General features: G+C 42.3%; 1 protein-coding gene across 2 annotated transcripts; it reads left to right on the top strand.

The window, feature by feature from the left end:
• gas2l3 (growth arrest-specific 2 like 3) lies at nt 1-25,392 on the top strand. Of its 2 annotated transcripts, none has more exons than XM_040013582.1 (9): nt 1-130; nt 12,592-12,647; nt 18,218-18,404; nt 19,318-19,436; nt 19,701-19,842; nt 20,806-20,869; nt 20,956-21,097; nt 22,947-23,051; nt 23,369-25,392. In XM_040013582.1, the coding sequence occupies exons 2-9, from the start codon at nt 12,624-12,626 to the stop codon at nt 24,722-24,724; spliced, it is 2,139 nt and encodes a 712-aa protein (XP_039869516.1). In that variant the 5' UTR covers nt 1-130; nt 12,592-12,623; the 3' UTR covers nt 24,725-25,392. The 2 variants fall into 2 exon arrangements, with proteins under 2 accessions (XP_039869516.1, XP_039869517.1); XM_040013583.1 differs by lacking the exon at nt 1-130 and adding an exon at nt 10,063-10,400.
• The last annotated feature ends 994 nt before the right edge of the window (nt 25,393-26,386 follow it).

A 26,386-nucleotide genomic window follows, 5' to 3' on the forward strand; every position in this document is an offset into this window, starting at 1 on the left:
AGCGCTGCCCACAAATATCCAGCAGCAGTGGCGACTCTGGAGAAAATTAGTGGCGAGGAGTTACACAAGTCAACATTTCCACAAGGAGTAGAAGTTTTTCGTCAAGAGTCCGCTTCCTGCTCAGCCGCTGGTAAGTCTGAAACTGTTACTTTCTTTGTCACAGGAAATAAATAAAAGAAGGAAAATGTATCTGAAAGTTTTCGCCTGTGCAGAGGTTGTCTGCGAGTCCTCCCGAAAATCTTTGAGGGAGCCTCGTGGACTGTGCTAACACGGTTCCGACTAAAGCGCCGTTATTTTTCCAGAACCAGAGAATATAAACTGAATTATATGCGGGTTTTAATAGGTCTCTGAATTAAAATAAAAATATTCAGACGTGTTCCTGACTGTGTCTATTTTGTTTTGGGTTTTTTTTGTTGTTGGTTTTTAGAGAAAACTCTGTTTTTGAAGCACAGGTCAAGTTTGCTTTTAAAAGTTGGTTGCCTATTTTTTTATTATTATTATTATCGTAGTTAACTGTTCTGTGGGACAGTTGGTTTTCTCTTCATACAGACTGTAATTATGTTTTGAGGCATTTTGCAAACCATTTCGCATCCTTGAATTGTAAAGATTCCTCTTGACAGGTCTGTGCGTGCTGCTGCGGTGTGTGTGGCGACGCCTCCCGTTATGGAGCAAGGCCAAATTTAGGGTGGGAATAAATAGTTAAGAGGATTAGCAGTTTACTAGTACATATCTAACCTAGGAGACTGTGTGTGTCGAGGTGTTGCAGGGGTAGAGGCTGAAGGCGATGATGTGTTTGTAGAGTTGGGTGGATCGATATCAACACCGGTGTTGGTATCGATACTAGCTTGATAGGATCGATACTTTGTTTCTATCCTCTAATTCAGTATGTAGCCAGCTGACCTGTCTTAAATAATTACATATTTTTAAAATATATTTTTTGGAAATGCAAAAATACACTTCAAACATAGGTTATGTAAAATGTCTGAACTTTTTGTGTTAACTGTAAGTTCTTTTTTATTTTTAGCTATATCACGTTTAGACATAAGACGTTGATCCAAAAATGTATGCAGAATTTGGTGAACCTGACCCTGTATTTATTTTGTATTGGCTCGATACCAACATTTGCAGTATCGCACAGCATTATGTGTTTGTTGACAGTAGAGTAATATAAAGAGTAGGTTAGATTAGCGGCTCTCATGCAGCTGTTTTTGGATCAAAGAGCACCCGCTGTGCCCGCACAGTGAAGAGGGAGTACTTTTACATGAAGTCTCGGGTCCTTGACAATCCTCCTTTCCTGCTGGAGGAAGAGGGATGAAGTAAAAGACCCACAGGTGCTTCCTGCAAAGAGTGTAACAAAAGGGAAAGACATTCACACATTGCGCCATAGGTGCTGGCAATCAGTTCATGGTTGTTTATTTTTGTCTCACAACAACAAGAGTTTTTTTTTCTTTTTTCCCCTGCTGCCTTTAGCTCGTCAGCCTCAATAACAAAAAAGAAAATGAATATTTTAGCATTTTATAGACAGATCCTATATAGTACATCATATCTGTTAATCTCACCATAATTGCTGGGTGTGAACATGCCGCTGGTTTGACCTGCACAGTCCGTTTAGAAAGTGACTTCGATCATTAGGATTAGCATCAGTGATCAGGTTAATGTACTTGTTGTGCCATGTTTAGCTCTATTCACACTGCTGCTATTCTTAGATGCCCAGATGAAATCCTGTTATCAGGCTGGACTTTATCCAGCATCTGAAAGTTGAGCCACGCAATCCAACTGTTAATGTAGTGCTTGTTTAAAAAAAACAAAGGGCTTCTATTTTTTTTGCTCCTTGTTGGACTTGTTGAAACCATTACTGTTCTTGTTAGCTGAAGTCTGTATAGTTGTCGTCATTGGTGCACCATGTTAATGAAGGGGAAAAAAAAAGTAATAGTTTTATCTCAATTTTGTTCTTTTCACAATCATTGGGGGCATTACCATTAGGCTTACCATTAATCACATCGTTATTATGGTTCGGCTTACCATATTCTTATACCAGCGCTAATGCTGAGTTTGGGGGGTTTTTTTGTTTGGTTTTTTTTTTTTTTTTTTAGGTTGTGACAAGTCCACGCCATCAGAGGCTGACATGTAGCTCTCGCTGTCAGACGTTCCTGGGCTTATCTTGTAGCTGGGTGTGCTAAGAAAACATAAATGCACGGCGTCACTGATAACGTAATGGAACACTTTTCTATCTCATAAAAATTCATACCTGTGTTTATCATTATGGAAAATGTGATATGCCCCACCCCTACCATAATCTAAGCTTTGGTATACTCTGCTGGAGGAGACCAAAAGGAAGCAAAAAGGAGACTGATGACTACATTTGTTTGCAAGGTGGTCTCAAACACAAATCCAGATAATTTCTAATGTTGATTTATGTTTGATAAATGTGTAAATATTCAAATGTTTGAAATTTCATATATATGAGTGGTGTGTTCACAGGTTTCTTTGCTGAAAAATTGCTAATCCACAATTAAATGGCTGGTTTTTGAAGTCCTCTAGAACAGAGGTCCCCAACCGGTCCGTGAGTCATTTGGTACCGGACCGCAAGAGTTGAGGCTCAGGTGTGAAATTTATGGTTTTCAGGGTTTTTATTGGTTTTAAACAATAAAAAACAATTTATTTATATTTTTAAATAGTTTTTATCATTAACTCCATTTTTGTTTGTTTGTTTTGTTTTTTTTGATTCCCTTGGCACTGTGCCATCTAGACTGTAATCTGTCTGCAGATTGACAACAATACAGTGGCTCACTTTGTTTCAGACATGGCTGTCGTTGGCCTGCTCTTGATAATTGAGTGCACACATGAGCAGCAACCTCATTTCCAGCTATCTTCATAATCACCATCTGCTTGATCTTTGGCATCAGGCCTCATGTTTTGGACCTGCCAAGGCTCCCTGAAGCCCCTCATCCCCTTCCTGTAAGCTATATCCTAAATAAATGAGGGCTAATCTAAGATTTCATTACCATCTCTATTGTGTCCACACATGCAGCATCTCAGCCCATATGTGCCCACAGCATGTTTAACTCATTAAGGCCTGCTTTGTCTTGTGTGTGAATTTAAAAAAAAAAAAAAAAAAAGAAGAAAAAAAAAAAAGTAAGGGATGCTGATGCTTGATAGGTGGAGGTCTGTAAATGGTGCGGAGCGCAGCTGACATGCATGCATTATTCATAGGTGGTGTTTAATATCCAGAGTCGTTCAGTTGTGCAGTAATTGGAATGGTGGTGGGATCAGCTGGAGCAGCAGTTAAACCATTAGTGTCTGCAAGAAGAACTCCATTGATGATTGTCTTCAGATCTATTAAAAATCTACAACTACTTGGTCCTCGGTTGAGGAATTATTAAATAATATTGTTTGTAAGGTGCCTCTCTCTAAAAATATTTAATTCCCAATTACTTTGTTTGCAATTGGTAGTAATCAGCCGCCCCTTCTTTAAGCCTCTTGCAGCTTTAGTGGGTGCAGCGTAGCTCAATGTGAACTCTTGCTACGCCTGCACGCTCTGATTAAACACAGGGCCCGCCAGTATTACTGCTTTCTAGCATGTGAACTGTCTGAACAAGGATGATCATTTGTTAGTAAGTCTGTTTTTTTGTTTTTTTTTTTGTTTGTTTTTGTTTGTTTTTTTTCTTTTTTGTTTTTTCAGATAACAAAAATTGTCTTGTTTCAGTTGCGCCATTTGGGGCTCACCTAATAATGTAACTTGGTGTGAGTTATCTGGCTTGGGACGGGCAGTAGGAGTGTCGGGGCTGGTGACCCAGTGGGCAGGCTTATGTAATATAACTGTAGGGAACACAGACTTTGAAAAGGTGCATGTTTATGATTTATCTGAGAGGGAACTTTAGATGTGTGTGTGTGTGGGTGTTGTTTGTTTGTGTTTTTTTTTCTTTAAAAACTGTGTACATACTATAGAAATCTGGAACATTCAGCACTCTCTGAACTAGCTGAACTCAATCATTTCACGATTTCAGTTGAGTTAAGCTCATTTGACTAGTTCATTTTTTTTTTAATGAAATGAATAAAGGATCAGCTGACTGATTCAGCTGTAAATAAAGTTTTGTTTTAATGTATAAATTAATGTATAAACATTTAAATACACTATAAAAGTAAATGTGTTGTAGGCAAATCATCTTGCATTCAGATGCTGTAGCTGCTTCTTTTGGGGGTTTTTTTTCCCCTCCTGATCAGTCCTTCCACCTCATCTTGGCACCAGTGAGGCTCATTGTGTTAAAGGTGCCCCAGATTTTAAGTTTCGTGCCCCCTTAAACTGATTTGTTACTGAACAAAAATGTGGCTAATAAGGCTGAGCTCAACAACCACTCGACCTTTTACATCTCTCTGGCCTGACTCTGTGAAGAATTGATAATGGCCAAGATGGATGTTTTGGGCTATAGGGACTTATCTGAACTGACCCTGATAAGGCCTGTAGCATAGCAACACTGAGGCTCTGTGTGTGATTATTGACAGATGTCGGACACGGCAAAAGATAATGTCTGTGTGCCTGATTTTTTCATATTATCAGTAAGGAAAATGATTAGCTAACATGTTTACAGTGGAAAAGCAGAGTCTGAGTCTGGCCACATTTCTGCAACTTTTTCCTTCCAGGTTTAACTTTCAGTACACAACGTCACATCCCAGGTCACTATTAATTCAATGAACTCATGGTGTTGTGCTTGTTCTAGCATTCACTAATAAATCTGTTTGGCTCTATTCTTCAACTGTGGTTGAATTGAAGAGGTCAGTGTAGTTGGTGTACACGTGAGGTCAGCAGACACAGCTCAGAGTAGGGATCTTGCCAAGTGTGGTGCATTTTAACTGTTACCTTGCCTTGTCAAACACTGGTGATTGACGCAGCCAACTGACGGCTGATGTCACACAGGAACTTAATTTTAAAAAAAAACAAAAAAAAACAAAGTCGACTGTGAAATTGGGGGAAAATGTCTGTTTGAACTGATGTTTGAAGCTTTGCAGCTGGTGTAGAACTTGGTTAGAGGGGGCTTGTTGCATTTTTGGCGAAATCAGAGTCTTGACCAAGAATATTTAATTTTTTTTAATTATTTTTTTTTAGTAGCTGTTAAAAGCTTAAAGCTCACTACAGATGAACAGTTGTTTGTCCTACAGCGGCCACTATAGGTAGGACTGTGCACTTGAATTGGGAGCAATAAGAGAACAGAATTCATACTGCAGTCTGCAATCTACTGATCCCTAGTGGTGGTATTTTACACAATGTACTAAATAATGATGTGGAAGTCGGAAAGGTTTTTCATAAATATGAGCTCTTTTTGAATAACTGAACTTGGTGTGTTTTGGATAAATGCATGACTGATTATCTTTTGTGGAAAAGTTTGACTCCTAGGATGATTTTATTTGTGGTATTCCTTTTTTATTGACCTAGAATTGGCTTCCATAATTTTCTTCAGTGGTCAAGGTTGTGGAAAGCTGGGTAAAAAGCCTGATCCTGAGTCAGCAGAAAGGGGTTTTGAAATCCTACAGTTGACCTGGTAACATGTATTGAGCCATGGATTAGCATCAACAAATCAAAATGGATTGGCAGGTGGCTCCCACTCATTTGAGCCTTTAAGATGGGCTTTGCTCCCACTGACTCACCTCTAAGGAAAGGCTGCTCCAACGAGGACAAAGGAGTAAAGTCCAAGAAATGATTGAAAGGGAACGAGTCTTTTTACTGTGGAAAACCACGATTAGCAAGCCTGTGCAGGCCAGGGGGGGGGGTGGTGGCTTTAGACAGAATAGTTTAATTAAAGATGCAGGGCTCAGTTAACTCACAGACTATTGAAGTATATTTACTTTTTCATTCTCCTCAACTGAATGAATTTCCTTCTGAACACAGTGCAGTTGGGCCCCATCTGTAATGAAAAGGAGGGAGATCAGGCTCCAAATGAAATGCTCCTTCGACAGAGTAATTAAGTCCAGACACAAAGGGCTCAGCAGGAAAGAGTTTAATAGGGGAGGAGTTGGTATTCTCTTGGGGTTAGTCGGGTCCAGCAGAACTTCTTTGGACTGCAGGAAGGCAAGGCAGCAGAGGGTTCACTGGCCCACAGCCACTTCACACTGTGGGTAAAAAGGACTGGGATATTACTCATCTATTTTCTCTGCTGGTGGTATTACATTAAACAGGGCATTGCTTTCACATTAAAAACATCTTAACTAAAAGGATGTCCAGCAGAATCCTTGTAGACTTCTAATTTATAGAAGGCCTGAATGTCATAGAAACAAACTGGCTTGTATGATTGGTATTACTGGTATTGGTCCGCTTCAATCAATCTTTATGGATGTCCATGCTGACGTCCTGATTAGATATGTTAGCACGTTGGAGAAAAGAAGGTATGTGGCATCCATAACACATTTTTATTTATTTTTAATACTGATGGACTTAAGTCATGCACTAATGAGACATGAGTTTTTCTACATCTCAAGAGATCCCTCGAGGACTTTTGGAGTTCACATGGCTAACTTTTCCTGTATCTTTACCCATGTTTACTCAATTTCCACCCCCCACCCACCAACACGTACACAGTGTCATATAGTGGAAAATCAAAAGGACATCACCTCCCGAAACATTCTACTTTTAACTCATTACGTAATCTGCTCTCATTTCTGTTTTGCACTTATGCACGGGTGATCGCATGAATCGCCGGAGCGCTGCAGGCAGCATGTGTGCGCCACGTGCTGTGTGTGTTGTGGTGACGGAGCGTCGTGGAGGTGGATGCGCTCTGTCTGGAATAGCGTTGATCCTCTTAAATGATTACTGGCTGCGACTGGAGAGAGGCGATCTGTGTTGGTAACATGCGGACAGATGCCTCATCCCCACCCTCAACAAAATGTGCACACAGCATCTATGTTGAGTTACGCTGCAGGGAAGCTCCAGCTAGGAATATTTCCTTTAAGTCCTATTAAAGTCTGAATATTACACATTATCTGAAACTGCATACACACTGAAGACTGCAGTGGTCATGTAGATGGACCATCTTGAAAGGGGCTTCTTTCCACCCCAAGGGAGTAAAACCTGTAACAAAGTGTTTCTTACTCATAGCTAAGGCTGGGCCATATCATACCGTTCATGGTAATACTGGTATAATGTTGGGCAACGATAAGAAAATATCGCGATGTGGGTAAAACGCGCATGAGCAGTGCCTTTGGTTTTTATACGCGCATGGCAGCGACGGAGAATGAGAAGGGCGAAAGCGGATCGTTGAATGAAACGGATGAACCAGAACTGGTTTGTAAAAATGCTGCAACTTCAGTGGTGTGGAACTGGTTTAGCTTTTGTCCATCAGATACACAACAAAGCACTATTTTTGGTAGAGCATGCTAGCGGGCCGTCGTTATTACAGTGTTTGTTTGTTTGTGTGTGTTTTGTTTTGTTGTTTTTTTTAAATACGGCACACTTAAAATCAATCCTTTTGATTTTTCTAAAAATCGACAGTGCCCCTTATAATCCCATGCACCTTATGTATGAATAGGGATGGGTATCGTTTAGGTTTTATCCGATACCGGTGCCAAACCGGTACTTTTGAAAGGGTACCGGTGCTTAAAGAATGGAGAACACAAAATTGGTCCAAAAACCTCATGTTCAGCTGTTTGTTTTTTTTTGTTTTTTTTTTTGTTTTGTTTTTTTGTAAAAAGATAACAATGTTAGCCTTTTCTGCAGCTATAGGGGATTTAAGGCATCACTCTTGGCTGGAAGCAGTGCTTAAACAATGGGGAAAAACAAAAAACACCAACTTTGTCCAAAAACCTCTCATGTTTAACTGTTTTCCACTTTTTCTTTGGTCATTTTTGCCTTTTTGGCCAGGGTGAAGGGAGTATCTGGCATCAAACAAGAAGACAGCCGCATGTAGCTATGATGATGTTTGCTAGTTCACCTTACATGCATTAATGTAATAACGTGGTTAGCCTACTCAACGTAAATTACACTCGAACAACATTAAGCTACTCACGCAGAGAAGAACGGCTGCTGCTGCCATCATCATCCGTCATCATTTCTGCTACACTGGCAGGGCTAGGGGCCAGGACTCTCCTCTTCGTGTTTTTTGGGGGATGTTGCTAACTCCGGGTCCGATAACAGGCAACCCACCCGCAGTAGATGTGCTCGGTGTGAGGTCTCGCAGCAAGCTATCAAATACGGCGCATTTCTCGGCTTTTTAAAAAAACGCTATGCGTCGCCAGGTGTTTCATCGGCTTTGAGGTGTTACCTCCTTTGACAGTATCACAGTATCAGCTTAAAGCACTTGTTGCAGGCTGCTGAGTTTGCATATTTTGCTGTGAAGTACAGCCAGACTTTTGACCGCTTCACCTTGGGCATTTTTAATCTGTAGCTCTGCTCTAAAAGAACGTACGTACCTGGCCCCGCCTACTATCCTCGGTAACGTAAAATGATTGGCTAGAATTCAAAGTGTATCACAGCTCGGGATAAAAAAGCACCGAAATGTGTGCTGCTTTTCCGTCTGGTTACTACCGTTTATGTCAGAACCGGTGCCATCATGGCACCGGATACCGGTACCCATCCCTATGTATGAATTCTGGTTGTATTTAGTACGACTTTGCTAAGCTACGAACCCGCACCGCTTGATGGCTCTTGATTTTAAGAGCCAGGATATTGAGGGGGGGGGGAAAAAAAAAAAAATCCTGTCGACAAGAGCTGTAAGTTGATGAAGACTCATTCCATATGGATTGAAGAGTGCTGATGTTCCCTGATGTTTTCCTCTTATCTAAATGTGAATGGGACATTATCACCAGCCTGAATTAGTCTGAGATTGATAAAATTGATCTCAACCTTACCCTGATCCAACCAGTTATCTCTGCTATGCCAAATCATTTCTACCCTTAAGCTTTACCCAAATGATAAGTGCGCTGTAGCAAATGCACTAAATTACATGGAAACGCGGTTTAAAGAGGGGAACAGACTGGGCCTTTTTTTTTTTTTTTTTTTTTTTTTCTTTTTTTTTTTCTTCCCTCAGACGACCTTGGAGGAATGTGCGTGGTAGTTCTCAGTGTCATAGAGTTAAACACTGCCCTTTCCAGTGTGCCACACCAAAGTTCACCATAGTGAAACGTGCTTTGTCTTCGCCTCCCCATTTTTTGACTTCAGCTCTCGCCCTCCTCTGTGCTTGACATTTGACTGTGTGTGGGTGCCTTTGGTCTCTATAGGAAATCGAGCTCTCAGGCTCTGCTGGAGCCCCAGATGCACACAACTGGAGTCCAGAGCCAAAGATTTGCCCTTTGTCCAGTGTTGTTGAGCGTGACCCGTCACGAATGCATGTATGCCGAAAAGAAGCAGAGCCATTCTGGATCTTTAGAACTCTAAATGTCGCCATGTTTTTCCACTGCCTCTGGGTATTTTGCTTTGTAGCCCTGAGGTTATGTCCAAAGCGTGCTTTAAAAGACTTCACTGAAATCCTCTTAAGCTTGACGTAGATGTAACAAATCATGCTTCTCAGTGCTCGGTCTCTGACCTAATCGGTCAGTTATTGCCAATACCCATACTGCAACTGTCACACACATTCCCCTGAACTTTATCTCAAACCTTAAAAAAAAAAAAATATTGTTTGATCTTGAGCAACACCAGGAATTACTCGGAGCATGATGTGATATCTTGCAGAGAATTAGACAATCTACAGATGCTGTGGCAAGTCAACAATCTGGGTTTGATTGTCTACTTGAAGCTACTTGAAACAACTGTGTCAGACCAACATCTGGGCATCTGATCCGATGATGTCATGTGTTCTGCTTTTGCCACCTTGAAGTTTACTCTCTTTGAGGCAGTTTTCTTGAAGCCCTTTCCACATGAATGCTAATGTCATTTTCCTTTGCACCTGCGGCTTAACAACTGGAGGGGTTTTTACTGTTGGCCTGCCTCCATCCTCAAACACTCTGCTGGGTACTGGCTTGGAAGATTGTGTGGATGCTCTGGTGGGACAAGCCTGGGGGGGGTTAGGGTTAGGCACCCTGATTGGAGAGTTCTGTGTGTGTGTGTGTGTGTGTGTGTGTGGTGGGAGAGTGGCAAGCTAACAAAACAATGGATGCTTTGTGAGAGGGGTCCTACTGTGACAGGATTGTTGGGGGGAGGAAGCAAGGGGGTGGTCAGGGCTTAGCGAAGCGTAGCCACTTGATTAGTCAGGGCTCTCCCTTTGCACCTCCTCCCATCCATCTCTCGTCCCACCCTCCCTTGTCATTCTCTCACTGCCTTTCCCTCCCCGCTAACTCGTGGAAGCAGAGACGTTGGAGCCGCTCTGCACAGACACATCGCAGGGTTTTCGGCTCGTCATTGAGGATGTTTTGGAGGTTGATCAGAGTTGCTTGTTGCAGCATCTTCCCTGACTGTCCGAAATGTTTGTTGTTCTCGGGTAAGTTGTCTCGTGTTGTCATCCTTTCTAGTCCATCCCGACCTGTCCTTGGTCGCTGACTTGCATTTCCTCTCCGCTGGGCTGCACTTGTGGTATTGGATGACTGTGCACAGTACTGTCGGGCTGGCTTCTGATGAACAAATCATTTCAGTGTCAGTTGTAGCGGTATTTTTATGTAAAGCTGCAGGAATGTATCTTTTTATGTCAGTTTTATCAATCTGTTTATGACAACATCAGTGGAAAGCACCAGAACAGTGAAATACTGCAGTGTAGAAGTTTCACAAACCCATTTCACGTTCCATTTTGTGGTGGATATCAGCTGAGGTTTGTGTGTCCAAGGAGAATGTAGGGGTTGGTGTTGACAGACTATTGCCTCAGCTGCGTTGACCAAATTGTCAGTGTTATTAGGAGCTCCATGCTTGGGATTGCTTTCTCACCCCACCCACTGTCTTTCTTTGTCAAACACACACACCCTCGGGGACATTGGAGGGTCAGGGTAATCCCTCACATCCTGTGTGGGGAAAGATGCAGAGCATCACTCCCTTTGTGAGAAAGTTTGATTCCCCCTAAACTCATTGCATGTCCTGCAAAAACAGCATGGACCTCCTTTTAACGCAGAAGGTTGTTTGCTGTTTATATCTTTAACTTCCTTCTGTTATTTAACTCAGCACAGTCACATTTGGCTTTCCTGTCTAATTCGTTAATAAAACAGGCCCTCTGTGACTGAGAGATGAAGGAAAGCTATGAAGATTAAGTTTGGGAGAAGAGCCACATGGAATGGACTTTATGAAATAATCAACATGTGTCCAAATGGAGCTTAGAAGTCACTGTTCTCATAGGGCTCTGCCTTGACTCCAGAGTCTGCATGTTCCAGTGTAGGGTTGGCCAATAAGCAAAATTTATTGATTATAGTGCTGCACCTTCATTATTTGTATTGATTTATTTTTTTGTACAGTCACTGAAATGTCAGAAAGTCCTGATTGCTAACAGCACACATTATCTACTCTTAAACTGATTTATTTATTTATTTATTTTTTGACTCACCAGCAAGACAAAGCAGCTTATGATTGGCTACATTGCCATTTCCACTTTGGATAAAGTTTGTAATGATGTTGTCATACACATGAAGCTGTAGTATTGGCAATACTTCACTTGATTTTAACCTAGCTAAATTACCAACTGTGTAAATTCTTCCAGCTAATACATAATTTGTCATTTTATCCTCACCTAGCTTTTGCTGTATGGGGGTTTGCCAAAGTACTGATTAAACAACTAGTCAATTGATTAATTTTTTGCATCATTCATAAAAATGACATGCCAAACCTTTTCCAGCTGTATTTTATGTTCATCATATTAATGGATGCAAAGATGTCACTTTGGTGTTTGGGGAAACTGAGATTTATTACATTGTTATTTTTAGGCTCATCATTAAGCAGGTTTAGCAACAATGAATGGCTGTCTAACTTGCAGGTCTTGTTGGCACACACAGCTTACATGTAGTGAAATGTGCTGTATAAGTAATATTAGATTACCTGGATTTTACCCTGCTCTGAATATTAGTGGAATTTTTTTTTAAACCCTCAAACTTGGATAAATGAAGAACATTTTTCCCCCTCTGTGCGAATACAGAACGCCATATGTTCTCAGAATGAGTTTCATGGTGGAACCAGTTTTTATAGAGAAGTCGGTTAGTCATCCACCTCATACTTGTGCAGCATTTCTCTTTGCTGTCCAGCAACACCAAGGTTTCAAGACTCTTAAGTGGATACCACTCCCGCTGCTGTTTCAAAAGAAACTCCTAAAAAGCATGTCTTTTCATGCTGCGCTAAAGTCAGCTAATCACCTCCAGATCCATATTAAATGCATCAACATGATGTGTTTATGCAGGAGTTGGTGAACTGTTCCTTTAAAACTCCCTTAGGTAGCTTTTAATCAGATACCCTGTGCATCTTGATTAGCAGTTTTCAGGAACGCAGATGCAGCTCTCTGGAATTTCTAGTTTGCATTCTTTATGTAAAAGGTAAAGTAAAAACAGCACAAGGATTTTTATTAAATTGAAAATGGTGCAAAGACAACACAAGATGTTTAAACACATTGTCCTTATTAGAATTTGATGTTACGTTTTGCACTGTAACTTCATTTGGTCTGAGACCTGTTTTTCTTTTTCTTTTTTTCTTTCATGTTTCTACAGAATGAAAAGGGGAATCATCTAGGATCAAAGTAATGGCTGTCCAGGCTGGCATCCAGGTAGGCTCATCCCCCATCTCAAGTCTGATATACATGAAGCTCACAAACACATGGATGTTTAATTTCAGTTTAAACCAGTGCTGTCCTCATTCTGGGCTTGTACAGCCACTATATATTTTAGCACATGCTGTAGGGCTAATTTGATTTTGAGTCCTTATCGTAGCGCCCCCTTTGGGCCAGTCAGAGCCTCAGTGCCATGCTGAGGCAAGAAGTTCCCACATACTGCACATTGTGGTGTTCAAATTGAAGAAGTGCAGACATCTGTCTTTCCACTCAACAACTGTGGTGAGCCCACCTGTGTTGCAGCATGCCATCTTGTTTGTTATGCATGTCTGACGTTCCACTACTCTGACCCTGAGGAGTTTCCCCGCACATTTCTAAGGGGGGAGTGGGTGGAATGCACTATGAGATAGATAGATAGATAGATATTTTCTTTCCCCTCTCTCTCTACCCCTCCCAGCAACGAAGTGTTACCCATCCCAAAAACCAAAACAACACATGTATCATATTACAAATTTGTCACATGCTTTTCGCTGGTCTGGAAAGTCCTGGCTCTCGCTGCCCGTCTTGGACTGAAGATATGCAAAATATGTATCTCAGTGCTATGTGGATAACATGTGGCAGGAAACCCCTCTGGCTGATGCCGATGTGTTGATGAGGCTTTTGGGAGCTGTCGATGAACTGTGGTTGGATGTTGCAGATTAAGAAAAGATGACATTACTTAGAAAGTTTGCCTGCGCCAGATAATATTCAGTTTCCTTTGTAGTTTATGTAGCACCGTCTCTTAAGTTTTCTTTTGTTTTCCCCAAATAATGGTTTGGTAGCACCAAACTATAATCTCAGTGAAATTTGGAATGTAAAGAAACAAGCTGGGTAAATGAGAGTATAAAGGAAAAGATTTTGCTTGCCCAAAAAATGCATCGGCCCTTCACATGTGGAAGGAAGGTCCTTCTTTTATAACTTTTAATTTGGATTATCAGACCTTTTAGCAGCATCTCAAGCTTCTTCAGTGCCACAGAGCAGACCAAACAGACCAACGTAGATGGAGAAGAAGGGTATTTAGTGGGTTGTATTTTCCAAATATCAATCAGTCACCCTGTGAGGTTATTGATCCGTATCAGATTGTAGTGATGATGCAGACTGTAACACTGCAGCGACTTCCACAGCTCGACTCGGAGCTTCACTGCCCATGTAGAGCACCGTCACATTCGATAATCGGTCACACACTGACTGCTCTGCTCACTCATGCTGAAGATGTTATTCACTCATGGAAGTCTAAGCGGCATATGCATTCATCTATAATAGCGTCAGTACAAATGCAGTGATTATCATATGTAATGTCTGAGGCTTTGTTGCCCCTGAAATCTCTTGTGATAGTAGCTGTGGGTTAAAAATCACACCAAGATAAAAAATAGATGGGCTTTTAGCAGAACTTTTCTATCACGTGAGAACACAAGTGAGAAACTGAGATATCTATAGACATAGGCAGTGTATGTACGCACGCGCACATACGGCTGTATGGATTTATTTATTTATTTTTTGGGTGTGCACTGAGAACAAAGGTAGCAAGGGTGGGGGTGGGGTGGGGGGCAGCAACATTAGCTTGAATTTGTAATGACCACAGTCACACTTTTAGCTCTGCTTTGGTCTCCTCCACCTCCTGGGGGGGGGAGATATCAAATTCCTTAACTGCCAAATGCTCAGTATGCTGGTTGTTGCTAAAATAGATTAGCAGAAATGACTACAACCACTAAACAGACATAACAGACAGGAAAAACTTTGGTAAGATGATAATGGTCACCTATAAACTCGACCAATCAGAAAGCTCATGTCATTCTGAAAAGAACAGAGTGACTTTGCTAGCTTAGCCTAGCCAAACCAATCTGCTGTGGGTTCGTTATAATCCTAACGGGTTTAAAGGTCAGTCAGGCCATGGGAAGTAAGGAAAACTCTTACATTGGGAAATTATCCTTCAGATCCAGTTGAGCTACACAGATCTGGTTGAGCTACACAACATTTAACTTGATAAATTCTTGTTTTCAATGGACATATTTTGCATGAGTCATTGAAATAAAGATTAAAAAAAATGTTTTGCATTCATGTGACTCTTTCCTAGCTTGGTGTGCTCAGAACACTCCATAAAGACTCTTATTCACCCATTCACACACTGCTGTCATTGGGAGCAACTTGGTATTTAGCATTTTGCCCGAGGACACTTGGAGGTCAAACCACCAATGGTTTAATCAGGGGTCAACTTTTTTTTTTTTTTTTTTTTTTTTTTTTTTTTTTTTTGGATTACCAATACACAATCCTGTACCTAATGAGTAAACAGAGATGGGTTGTTTGGGGAGGGGTCAATGTTGAATTCCCCTATACTCGCCTTCATTAAGCTTTAAAACCTGACTGTTCACTGAGCCTACATACAGTCAGGTGCAAGTACTAGTTTGAGAAGTGACGTAAAAGGTACTGTGCCGATTAGAATTGTTGCCTGACCACTGGGGATAATCCAAAGTTGCACTACGCTGCATGTTGCAAAAAATAACATGCGTTGTTGTGACTGTAGAGAACACTGTGGGCAGGTTAAGCTTCTGAGCTGTTGCGTAATCGGTGTCTTTTGAAGCGAGACAACCTTGAGACAGCGGGACAGTTCTGAACATCGGGCGTTTTGCCACTTTCCCGTGTTTTTAAGCTCCTCAACACTTTGGGGTCAAAGGTGATATGACATGGACGAACATGGGGCTTTATCTCAGTTCAGACAGATCCACTATCACCAAAGGATTATTTACATCTACCCTCATTCAGGTTTACCTGTAAGAGTCTGTTTTGGCTCTTAAAGCTCTTCAAAGTGCAGACATTGGAAAGCTGCAGGCAGGGACCCCAACACAGAGCACATCAGCTTTCAGCGAAAAGAAATGTGATGATCGTTAAGTTAGAAATAACAAGAAAAGAGGTCCTGTTTTGGAGGTGGGTTGCAAAGCAGCTTGTATGTAGGCTAAAGCCTCAAATGGCACCTCATGTAGCATCATTGTATCATCTAATTAAATTGATGCATGGAAGTTCATCAGCTGAGCCATCAGCTTGTATGAGCTGGCACTGTTGAACCCAACTTTATGACTCGTCTAACACTGTGAGATCAGATGTGATTGAAACCTCTCGCTCTACAAACAGGATTCAAGTTGGATGTTCGAGATGTATGGGAAACATAGGCTATGATGGTCGTGAATTTTGACCCTTACTGGTTTAAAAGTCAGAAATTCTGGGCCTCTGCTGCTTTCATGAGCTTTCCTCTTGAGAATCCCCCAGCTTAATGGCTGTGCCGTATTAAATCACCGGAGCAGAACCTCAAAGTCAAAATGTGATTTGCAAAAATGGAGGGCACACAGCATGATTGTGTTTTTTAGCAGTTAGTGTATAGGAAGAGCGTGTTTTTGTTTTTTCCCCCACTTTTCTCTCTGGAATCCTCATTATAAGACTGCATATTGACATTGAAGGTTAAAGACCAAGTTCACACAGTCCTAATAAGTTCTTAATCTCTTATAACCTAAAATGAGGGACCGTCATGCCCCCAGTTCCTTGAAATTCCCTTTTTTAATGTAGTTTTATTTACTATAAAGATGGATTCATCTTGCCAAAGACTTGCTAAAGATTCAATATCCCTAATTCAGTGCTTCATTGTTTACAAGCCTACTCGAAGCTTGCACATACAGTGTCTGGGATAGCTCAAAGTATCAGTACAGGCCCATTACTGTATAACAGTCTCTCTCTGTTCTGCTGCCCAGAAGGTTTCCTGTTTGTGAATTAGCGTTTGCTGAGCGAATGCAATTCATTAAAGGCCTCAACAAGACTGTGGTTTGTTTTAAGCACAGTGGACTCAGTGTCCCCTTTTTGCTCAATGGTATGAGATGGATGCAAAGATTAAAGACTGTATCCTAGACAGATGTCAGCATACAGGGTAGGAGGGGGGTGGGGGTGTCATCCTGAAGTGAGTTATGTAATGTCTGGACGAGCTGTCACGGTGCACATCTGCTGCTGGTTTCTAGATTACATGGTCGGCTGCCTGTAAACAATCAAAAACTTAAGAACAAAATGGGGTAACTAGTTTGTGCACTTGCATCACACACACACCATACAGACCACACACACTCGGGGAGAAGAAGCTTTAGCTTTGTCTCGTGTCTTTTACGTGACCACATTGCTAATACTCTGACAATCAAGGTTAATGCTATACACAGATGACTTTGCAACCCCATCAGATGTTGTCTCAGGAATATTTTCTTTCTCTACTTTCTTTTTAAATCAGATTTAGTGACTTAAACCAATGACTAAAAAAAGTGAGGGAGAATGGAAAGGGAGTGTGTGTGACAGAAGAGATGAACATGATGAGACATCACTGTCTCGAGCTGGGGTCAGCAGCTCACTCCAGGCAAAACATGTATTTATTTGTTTTTATCTTTTTTTTTTTTTTTTTTTTTTTTTTTCCTGACAGACCTAAAGTGAATAATGGCTTTTAGTTAGACATATCAATTAAAGTAAAACTGAAACACACAAACTGATGATGGAAGGTTTAAAAACAGGCTGAGCTTCAGTGGATCTGTTAGAGCATGTTGTGTGGAGTGTGTGTTCACAGAAGTGAAGTGTGCTGTGACGGCATCCCTGACACGTCCTCTCTGCATGGATGGCTCCCATAAATTCCCCTCATTCTCTCAGTGCTGGGCTGAATGGGTAGGTAGGCTATCATAATGCTGCAGAGAGCCGGTCGTGGAATGATTCCTAATCTTTAGTCGTTTTTCAGTGTGGTTTTTATTTTTTTATTTTTTATTTTTTTATTTTTTTTTTAAAGTCTGTGGACTTGGTGTTTTCACAGACTGTGTGCTGACTGAGGCATGCTCAGACTTATAACACAGCTCCTCATGGAAAAGATAATATTTTCTGTGCATTTGTCTGAACAACAAAAGCCTGGAGGTAAAGGGAGTAAAAGAGTCGGAGAACAGGTAGCTTACCTGCTTTCAAACAGGACAAGCTCTGCTCTGCTGTACCTCTGAAGTCCACTTGTGTTGCATTCAGCTGATTGGACATGACTTGTATTGACGGTGTGTGCCTTTCCAAGACTCGATAGTTTAGTTTGTGTCAAAGCACAAAACAAGCCCTGACATCCAAGACAGTTGGCAGCATTTAACCTCCTAAGACCCGAACTCTTCCACGGCAAGCATTTTTAATTTCTCTTTGATATTTGGGCTGATTGGGGCCCGATGAATGTAAAAACAAAGAATTACCATATTTTTTTCTTTTTTTTTTCTAAGAAAAATGAGAGCCACAAATGAGGATTTTTATTTATTTATTTATTTATTTATTTATTTATTTATTTATTGTTAATTTCGATAGAACAGTGGTAGTATAGTGTCCTCGTAAGTGGATATCAGGCCCCTGTAGAGCAAAATTGAGTATCTGGGTCTAAATAACCAAAAATGTCCACATATGTGGACGCCAGGTCCTAGGAGGTTAAAACACTAATTTGTGTTCTTTTATTTTATTTAATTGTTTTTCCTACATGTGCGATTCTTTGTTTCCAGGTGTGGTTTGGGGAGAAGTTTGACGCCCCCTCACTGAGCCCCAAGAGCCCTCGCAGCCCATTAGTGCAGCGGCACGGCCCCGGCCTCACAGATGTCTTCCAGTATGACCAGTGGTTGGCGGTGCGGCACGAGGCCACGCTGGTGCCCATGCAGGAGGACTTGGCCATATGGCTCACTGGCATGCTGGGTAAGCATCAGCTGTTCTGCATCACTTTTTTCTTAAACGTTTCCAGGCGTATTGTAGAACCGTGCCTGTGTCCAAACCTGTGCGTTTGGGAATTAACAGCTGACGGTTGCATGTGAACAGTTTCCACCTCCAGGCTAGGAAAGTACTGAAGCGCTATTGACACGGGTTTCCCATGTAATTGGATTTGAATGCCGCTATTCCCAACCAGCTCATAGCAAACCACAGTGGAACCAAATCTTTCATTTTGTCAATGTGTGCTATTCTACTGACATCTATTGTCTCTTTTAGAATATAGGAGGAAATCAAAGCTGACTGGTAACTCTATTGTTGTTGCTGAATACGTTTGTGTTTTCAGAGGCAGACTTTGAGTTTTCTCATGAGGAATGTGGGCAGGTGCTGACACTAAATGTAAATTATTGGTACCATGACTATAAAGACCCGCATTATAAGATTTGTTTTAAACTGTTTGACCATTGATCATCAATCCTGAGAGGCTGGACGTTGTAGAAGCAGGTGGCAAACGGTGGGTAAAGTTCCAGGCCTTGGGGGCTCACTGTTGTTGGTGGAAAATAAACTTTTACAGAGCAATCGTTCTCACTTTGCGGGACGGTATCGTGGATTTTGTTCCCTTGGTAGCCTTTGTAGAGTTGCCTAGAGCGGTGATTTTAACAATAAAGGCTCGTGGGAACGCTATAATTCCTTCAGTAGGCTCTTGCTGAAAAGCTGAAGTCTTTCAGTGTGGTATCTGTTTAAACAAAAGGACAACAAAAGGCTTTTGTTGTGTGAACGTGATCTTTTCAAAGAACTGGAAAAAACCAGGTAAGGTAGGCTGTTTTTTTCCATTGAGCTCGGTTACTGTGAGTAGAGATTATTCTGTAATTTAGAAAATATAATAAACTCCTCTCTTTTCCAGGAGAGGAGGTGAGAGCCGAGGCTTTCATGGAGGACCTGAATAATGGTGTGAAGCTCTGCAAGCTTATCAGTGTGCTGCAGACTAAGATCGCTGAGAGCTGCCCCTCTGCGCTTAGCAAGGTGAGTCACGCGGCTCAGCTTCCCTGCTCTCACATAAGGAATGTTTGGGAAGACCTATGAACGCCCAGTATGATGAAACTAAATGAATTTCCTGGCCATACAGTCCTTTGTGCTGTGTGTTTGGGACACGTTTTAATAGAATTTGACCAGGTTATATTCAGCCTATTGACTGCTGGATTTCTGTGTATTTTCTGTAGTTTGACATAAATCTCCTTGATGTCATGGTTCGTGACGATAAAGGTTTACTTTCTATCCCCATGACAGCTGTTTCCTACAAGGAAGGTAGCATGCAAGCGGGATGCCTCTCCAGGCTCCTTCTTTGCTCGCGACAACACCGCCAACTTCCTGGCCTGGTGCCGACACATCGGTGTGGAGGAGACCTACTTGTTTGAGTCGGAAGGCCTCGGTAAAGACCTACAACACACTGCAGCACAAACCAACAACAAACTGCTTGCTTTCTGTGGTGGAGTCCTGTTTGTAGCCGTGTGCTTGTTACCTTTTAAGTAAGAAATCTTTCAGTTCTCTCGTCGTCTATCTTTATACAAGCTCGTGCACTGCAGCTTGAACTCTGACCGCCATCTGACTTGCACTTGGGCCAGATTCTGGGCTGTTGAGTTACCGTAAGAACACAAATTAACTCATTAAAATTCTTCAGTTATTAAACTTTAAGCTTTGTTCTCAGTCTCAAACTTTGGCACAGGACAAATGTAATCTTAGTTGATAAAAATCTTTTAATCCAGGTCATTTAGATGCAACTATGTGAACACACAACATGTTTTCTATCAGCTGACTCCTGCTTTTGGATTAAAAACCTTAGAAAAAGGTTTGAGCTTTCCTGCACGCTTTCTTTTTTCACCTCAGTACAAATCTACAAACCTCAAAACACTAACTGCTATAACATATGTAATTATCCTCAACTTCCAATGTTCGGCTTCATGTTCAGCATGCTAATGGGATGAAAAGGACTAGATCCGGGCTGTAAGTTGAGTCTGCTCTTTAAGCTGTACTTCTTAATGGTTTAATAGGATCTGTTGAGGAGAGCAATCACACTGAGTACTCTCTATGGGAGATCACTTCATTACAAATGAAAGACTCACCAGCAAACTGGATTGGGGCGATTTGGAGCACAGCATGTGTACATGTAGATAAATGTTTTTGTTAGTGTCCTCGAGTGACTAGTTATGCTCGCAGAATCCCTCATCGTCTCCTCGGGGAATAATTAACTTTAATGTTGCTCTCGTCGCGTCACCTTTTGGAGTTCAACACGTGAATTCACTTTGTCACTCCTGTTCTGTCTGCTTCGCCCCATCCAAAGGGAGCAGGAGCGTCAGCTGTTGTTGTAACTAATCTGCTTTGTTTTCCACCTCAGTGCTGCACAAGGAGCCTCGACAGGTTTGCCTCTGTCTGCTGGAGATCGGTCGCATCATCTCCAAGTAAGTCTTTAAACACCGAAGGCACTTTTAGAGGGATTAGAAACTGTTTAAGATTGAATTTCCACTGTAATCTCTGTGCGTCTCAGGTACGGCGTGGAGCCTCCTGTGCTGGTGAAGCTGGAGAAGGAGATAGAAATGGAGGAGACTCTGCTCTTGACAGAGGAGCCGCCTCCGGCGGTCAAAACCTTCAGCGTGTGTTGCCAGCACAGCGGCCTCTACCAACTCGGGGTGAGTTCAGTGATGAAACAAACTGAAACAAACCTCATATCGGGTTTTTTCACCTTGAGGCAAAATCTGTGGCTTCCTTTAGCGACGTCGCTGTGTTCGGAGCACGTGTCGTCTGGATTACGATCCTGATAGGTCGCGTAGAGATGAGGAGATGTTTGGGAATTTAAAGCACACATTGGCGTGAGGCTGCTGAACATGTGGTACGTGTGCAACTGCATTGATGCTGAGCCAAGATGGCGCCAGACGGCCATCGGCACCCCAGAGGGTGCATGACGCATCAGAGCCCACCATGTGATGCTCTGTCGCCACTCGAGGTCACGTGTGACGGCAAATGACACGTGACCTCCAGGCTACACATGTGGGCCGTCGTACATATGTACTCGCAGTGGGTGGAAGTGGTCCATCTCACTCTGCCTCACTGATGGAGACTGAGGGTGGTGTTAGGAGGGTTCAGCCCTCTGTGTGGTTCACTGGGTAAAATGATGCACCAACACCGTCACAGTTGATAGTTTTATTCCCAGAGGAGATGGCTGTGCTAAAAATAAACTGCACTCATTGAAGTGGAAGGCACTTTGGATAAAAGCATCCACAATCCCAGTGTGTCTATTCCCAGCTGAGTCTGCCCATTACATTTGAGCAGCAACAATCAGCTCCTTGTAACCTGTGCTGCCTGACAGGTGCCTTCATCACCCGGTCATTGGTCTCATCTTTAGAGAAATTTTAACATAAAGTCGACGTGCTGGACTTCCGTGACACGGAGGGTGTAGTTATTGGATGGATTACTGCTCGCTTAAGCAAACGTGAGGTCATTAAAGTAGGGTGACCATATTTTGATTTAAAAAAAAAAAAAAAAGACACTTGGCCTAGTCACGAAGAACTTTAATAATACTGTATGAAAATGTAACATATTTAAACGATGCCTTCTCTGTGCGGTTAATGAATGGTGAAATAAAAAACATCATATAGGCTTTTACAAGTCAACAAGTGCAAAGAAAAATAGCTTAAAAACCTCTGGAAGTAAATAATGGTACAGAAATAAGTCTCGTCTGTGTAAGAAAAATTACCGGGACTGTACGAGGGGAAATTTCTTTTGCAGTTTTTTTTGAAAAGCTGCACTTGCACTTTGGCATCTTTTAAACATCATCAGGTGTGCGTCTGTGAGCCCGAACAACTACTTGTTGGATGATGTCACACATATGGGTCCTCTGTAGGCGCATAGAAAACCCGGACATTTTCATCAATCTCAAAAATCCCCCCGGACAGAACGCGAAAAGCGGACATGTCTGGGGAAAAGAGGACAGTTGGTCACCCTACATTAAAGGAGACCTGTTGTGCTGTTTTTTTTTTTTTGTTTTGTTTTTGTTTTTTTCCCCATTATTAAAGATCACCAGTGTTTTGCATTATGAGTGTGTGGGCTCAGGTAGAGGCAGCTCTGAATAATTGGTCTGCAGCTACTTTTTCAGCTCTTGTGCTGAGCTGACATCAGTTTGGCCTTATTTGATCATCTCAGTCATGGTGATGAGATGGGTCATAAAAATACTGAGCCAGAAGAGGGGCAGCCAATGAGGTGCAGCTATTTTCTGGATCACTTCAGAATCTAAAAAAAATGTTTGCGCCACTCTAAATCTTTGCACCTTACAGTTTGAGAATTTCTACTTTAGAGATGGATAAACCCAAAGTGCTGCATGCAGGATCAATATAAGATCTATGGAGTAGTAAATGAGCTCTATAGATCCCAATTAAATCCTTGCTGATATCCATTACGTTGGGAATGCAGCATCGCTGCCAGGCAAACTTTTAATTTAGCTTTCTAATTGCCTTCTACTGTGTCTTTCCCTTCCTCATTTAGGAGCATGACATGGATAACCCACCCTGCAACTGCTCTAACAGAGTGTCCATCGAGTACCTGTCTGAGGGACGCTACAGACTCGGAGATAAGACCATCTTCATTCGGGTTAGTATGAACGCACACTGCAGTTGAGGTGGGCAAATGAAAAACAGCCAAAGACTACACATTTTAGCAAGTATGCACAGTGGCTGTTGCCAATGTGTGCATCCCCTTGCAGTCGCAGCGGCTTTAACTGTAACTCAACATGTAAGCTCATTAACCAATTGTGGCTGGATGTGATGACATTATAAAAACGCCGCTGTCCAAAGAGCCAAACTACATCTGTGTGTCTGCAGTTACTGAAGGACTTGTTGGTGTTGGACTGTCCAAACTGAAAATGAGTGAATTTTTACAGCAGCCCTTCTTCTGCTTTGTGTCCTCAGATGCTTCATGACAAACATGTGATGGTGCGCGTCGGTGGCGGCTGGGACACCCTCCGAGGTTTCCTGCTGAAATACGACCCGCTGCGGGTACTGCAGTTCACCACTCTGGAGCAGAAGATCCTGGCCTTCCAAAAAGGCCCCCCAGGCCTCGGGGGTCATCATGGGAGTTCAGCTCCTCCTCCTGACATGGACCCGCTCGCTGCTGTCACTGATCTCATGTCACCTTCATCCTCCTCTTCATCTTCTTCCTGTTCTACCTCTTCCTCCTCTTCGACTCAAGCCTGTAAGCCAGCGTCTGTGTCCGCCGTAGGTCAGACGTGTCGGTCCTACAACGCCTCTCCAGCCTGCACACCCACAATGCCCAGGAAGGGTTCAGTGTGTGCGCCTAAGAAGAACATCCAGATGACTGGGTCCTTCCCCAGGAAGCCTACCCAGCTTCCTCTGCCTGTGACCTCCAAAGGTTACTCCTCTAAGCCCCACACGCCTGTGGGAAGCACTTCCAGGCAGTCTCCTAGCCCTGGGTGTCAGGGTAGAGCTCTGACTGCTGCCGCAGCTCCATCACCTGCTGCTGTGGATCCAAGCTCCACCTCCAAATTAAAGCTCAGACCACCACCTCGCTGTGCCTCCTCTCAGCCCAGAAGCCCCGTCTGCCCTGAGCCGTCCTCCAAATGTCCCAAACCCTCCAGCTCCAGCACCTCTCCCACCTTGGTCCCAGTGCTGCGCCCTATCACTTCACCAGTACAGTCAGCTACCTCTAAAGACACCCGCCCTCCGTTGGGCGCCAGCCAGCGCTCTCGTCTAGCACAACGCTGTCCCGGCTCCTCTGCTTCGCGCTTCCGTCTCGAGGCAGTGAAGCGAGCGAAAACGGCCTCAAGAGCTGCAACTCCAACTCCCAGATCAGCAGCAACGACCCCTTCACAGTCCCGCACACCCACCCCCTGCTCACGGACAGCCTCTCCAGCACCGGCTAAACCTGCCTGCTCCCTGCCAAAAAGCAAGGAGGCCACAGTCAAAACTAATGGACCGGCCGTCAACAAAGCAGCCGCCACCCCCTCACGCAGTACTGCCGACTCCCCCGGGCGGGTCCCAGGGGGCAACTCTGGCTTTGCTGGAAGCAGAAGGGCCCATCATAAAACAGCAGTCACAGCTCAGAGGGCAGGGCGAAAACAAGCAGCCGCAACTAACGCCATCAAGCAGACTCTAAAACCGGAACCTGCACGGGCACCGCAAAACTCCTGCCCCAACATCAGAGCTGTTAAAACAGAGCCCAGCATCAGGAAGAAGGTCCCACAACTGAAAGGGAAAAGCGAGGCGCATTATTTTGAAATGAGCAGTAAGAGGAGGCAGAAGACCTAACCAGCAGGCTGGTGGCACTCAGCTTTGTTCTGCAGAAATCGTCAATAATCCTCATGAATTGTCATTTTTGTCTAGTTTTTTCTGTGTTATTTAATTGTCTTTTTATATTGTGTTTTTATTCATCCAAAAGGGTCAAAGATGCATCGTTTGTGTCATCTTTGTTCCGATTCGCCGGTCTCTTCCAAGGTCATTTCATCGTACCTGATTAACACTACGACTTTCACAATGTTTACGTTTCTCACCTTTGTTGCACGTACAGCCATTAAAGATATAACATTTTGTTAATAAAATCAATACTCGAATACTAACCTCATTGTTTTTTGTTTTTTTTTTGTTTTTTTTTTGAACACAAGAACACCATCATGACTTAGTAGAATGCACTTGAGTGAGGCGTTTGCAGGATAAAGATCAGTTTTTATTGATGGAGGGATCCCAGGTAAGGCCACTTCTGCCCCGTTTTCCTCAGCAGGTTACCAAAGTTGTGACATTTTATTCACCTCGGTGAGAATTCCCGTTCCACTGGTGGACAGTCTGATCTAGAACTTGTTTTATTTTGTATAAATATCTAGATAGGAGGTGACATCATTATGAACAATCCTCCCTGTTGTGTGCCTTCATCAGAAATCCCCTGTTTCTGGGTGGCATTAGAATGTATTAGATGTTGGAGGGTTAAAGTTGTTGTGTGTGGGTTTTTTTTTTTGTTTTTTTTTTTATTATTATTATTATTTTTTTATTTAATATAACTGATTAAAATTGCACAATGCGTATGAGCACTCATAACTGTGGGTAGTCAAAGGAAAGCCCAGGTTGATGAACTACTGATCAAACGCCTCTCTTTCAGGCCCCTGCAGGCCAACATCATTTTGGAGCAGAGTCTACATGGTATAGTTTTTTTTTTTTTTTTTTTTTGTTTTTAAATGTATAGATATATCTGTATGAGACTTCTAATTTTCTTTTTATTGAGCGTATTAAAAATAGTTTTCTATGTGGTGGTGTTTGTGTGGTGTTTTGTTTTTCTTAATATATGTAAACTCTCATTAATAAGACTTTTTTTTTTTTTTTTTTTTTTTTTCTTGTTTGGCACTTTACAGAAATCGTTTGTTGGTTTATTATTATTATTTTTATTTTTTTATTTTTTTTTTTTTCTCCATATTTTGAATGTTGATTCTGTCGGTCGTCTCCTGTTTCAGCTACTTTTGGTCATTTTGATTAATAAAAGTGGTTTCAATAAATCTCGGCTGGGTTGGGTTTTTCTTTTCTTTTTTTTCTTTTTTTCTAAACACGTTTTACTGGTGTACGTTAGTGTGGGATTTGGTCCTCTAAGACTTTTAAACTCTGAATACAAAGCTGAGGCTGTGTCCCAATTAAGAGACCGCACGCTTGAAGTACGCATTTTGAGTGCGATTACGTCACCGCCACGCGACGGCTGTCACAATTCGAAGTGTACTTCAAATGCGCCGTCGATTTCCCCAAATATCAAGCGTGGTCCCATATATCCCACAATCCATAGCGGATGTTATGTGTTTGTATACTTTCTGCCCAGTTTGACCCATTTAGCAGAAGTCAGCCTGTTTAAGGCTCCGATATCTATTCTGTATGACTTAAAGCAGTTATGACATGGTCTGATTTTCTCACCCAATAAAGGAATATTTAATATATCAG

The sequence above is a fragment of the Simochromis diagramma genome, unplaced genomic scaffold (assembly GCF_900408965.1).
Source record: "Simochromis diagramma unplaced genomic scaffold, fSimDia1.1 OVJJ01000649.1, whole genome shotgun sequence".
In the NCBI taxonomy this organism is placed as follows: domain Eukaryota; kingdom Metazoa; phylum Chordata; class Actinopteri; order Cichliformes; family Cichlidae; genus Simochromis; species Simochromis diagramma.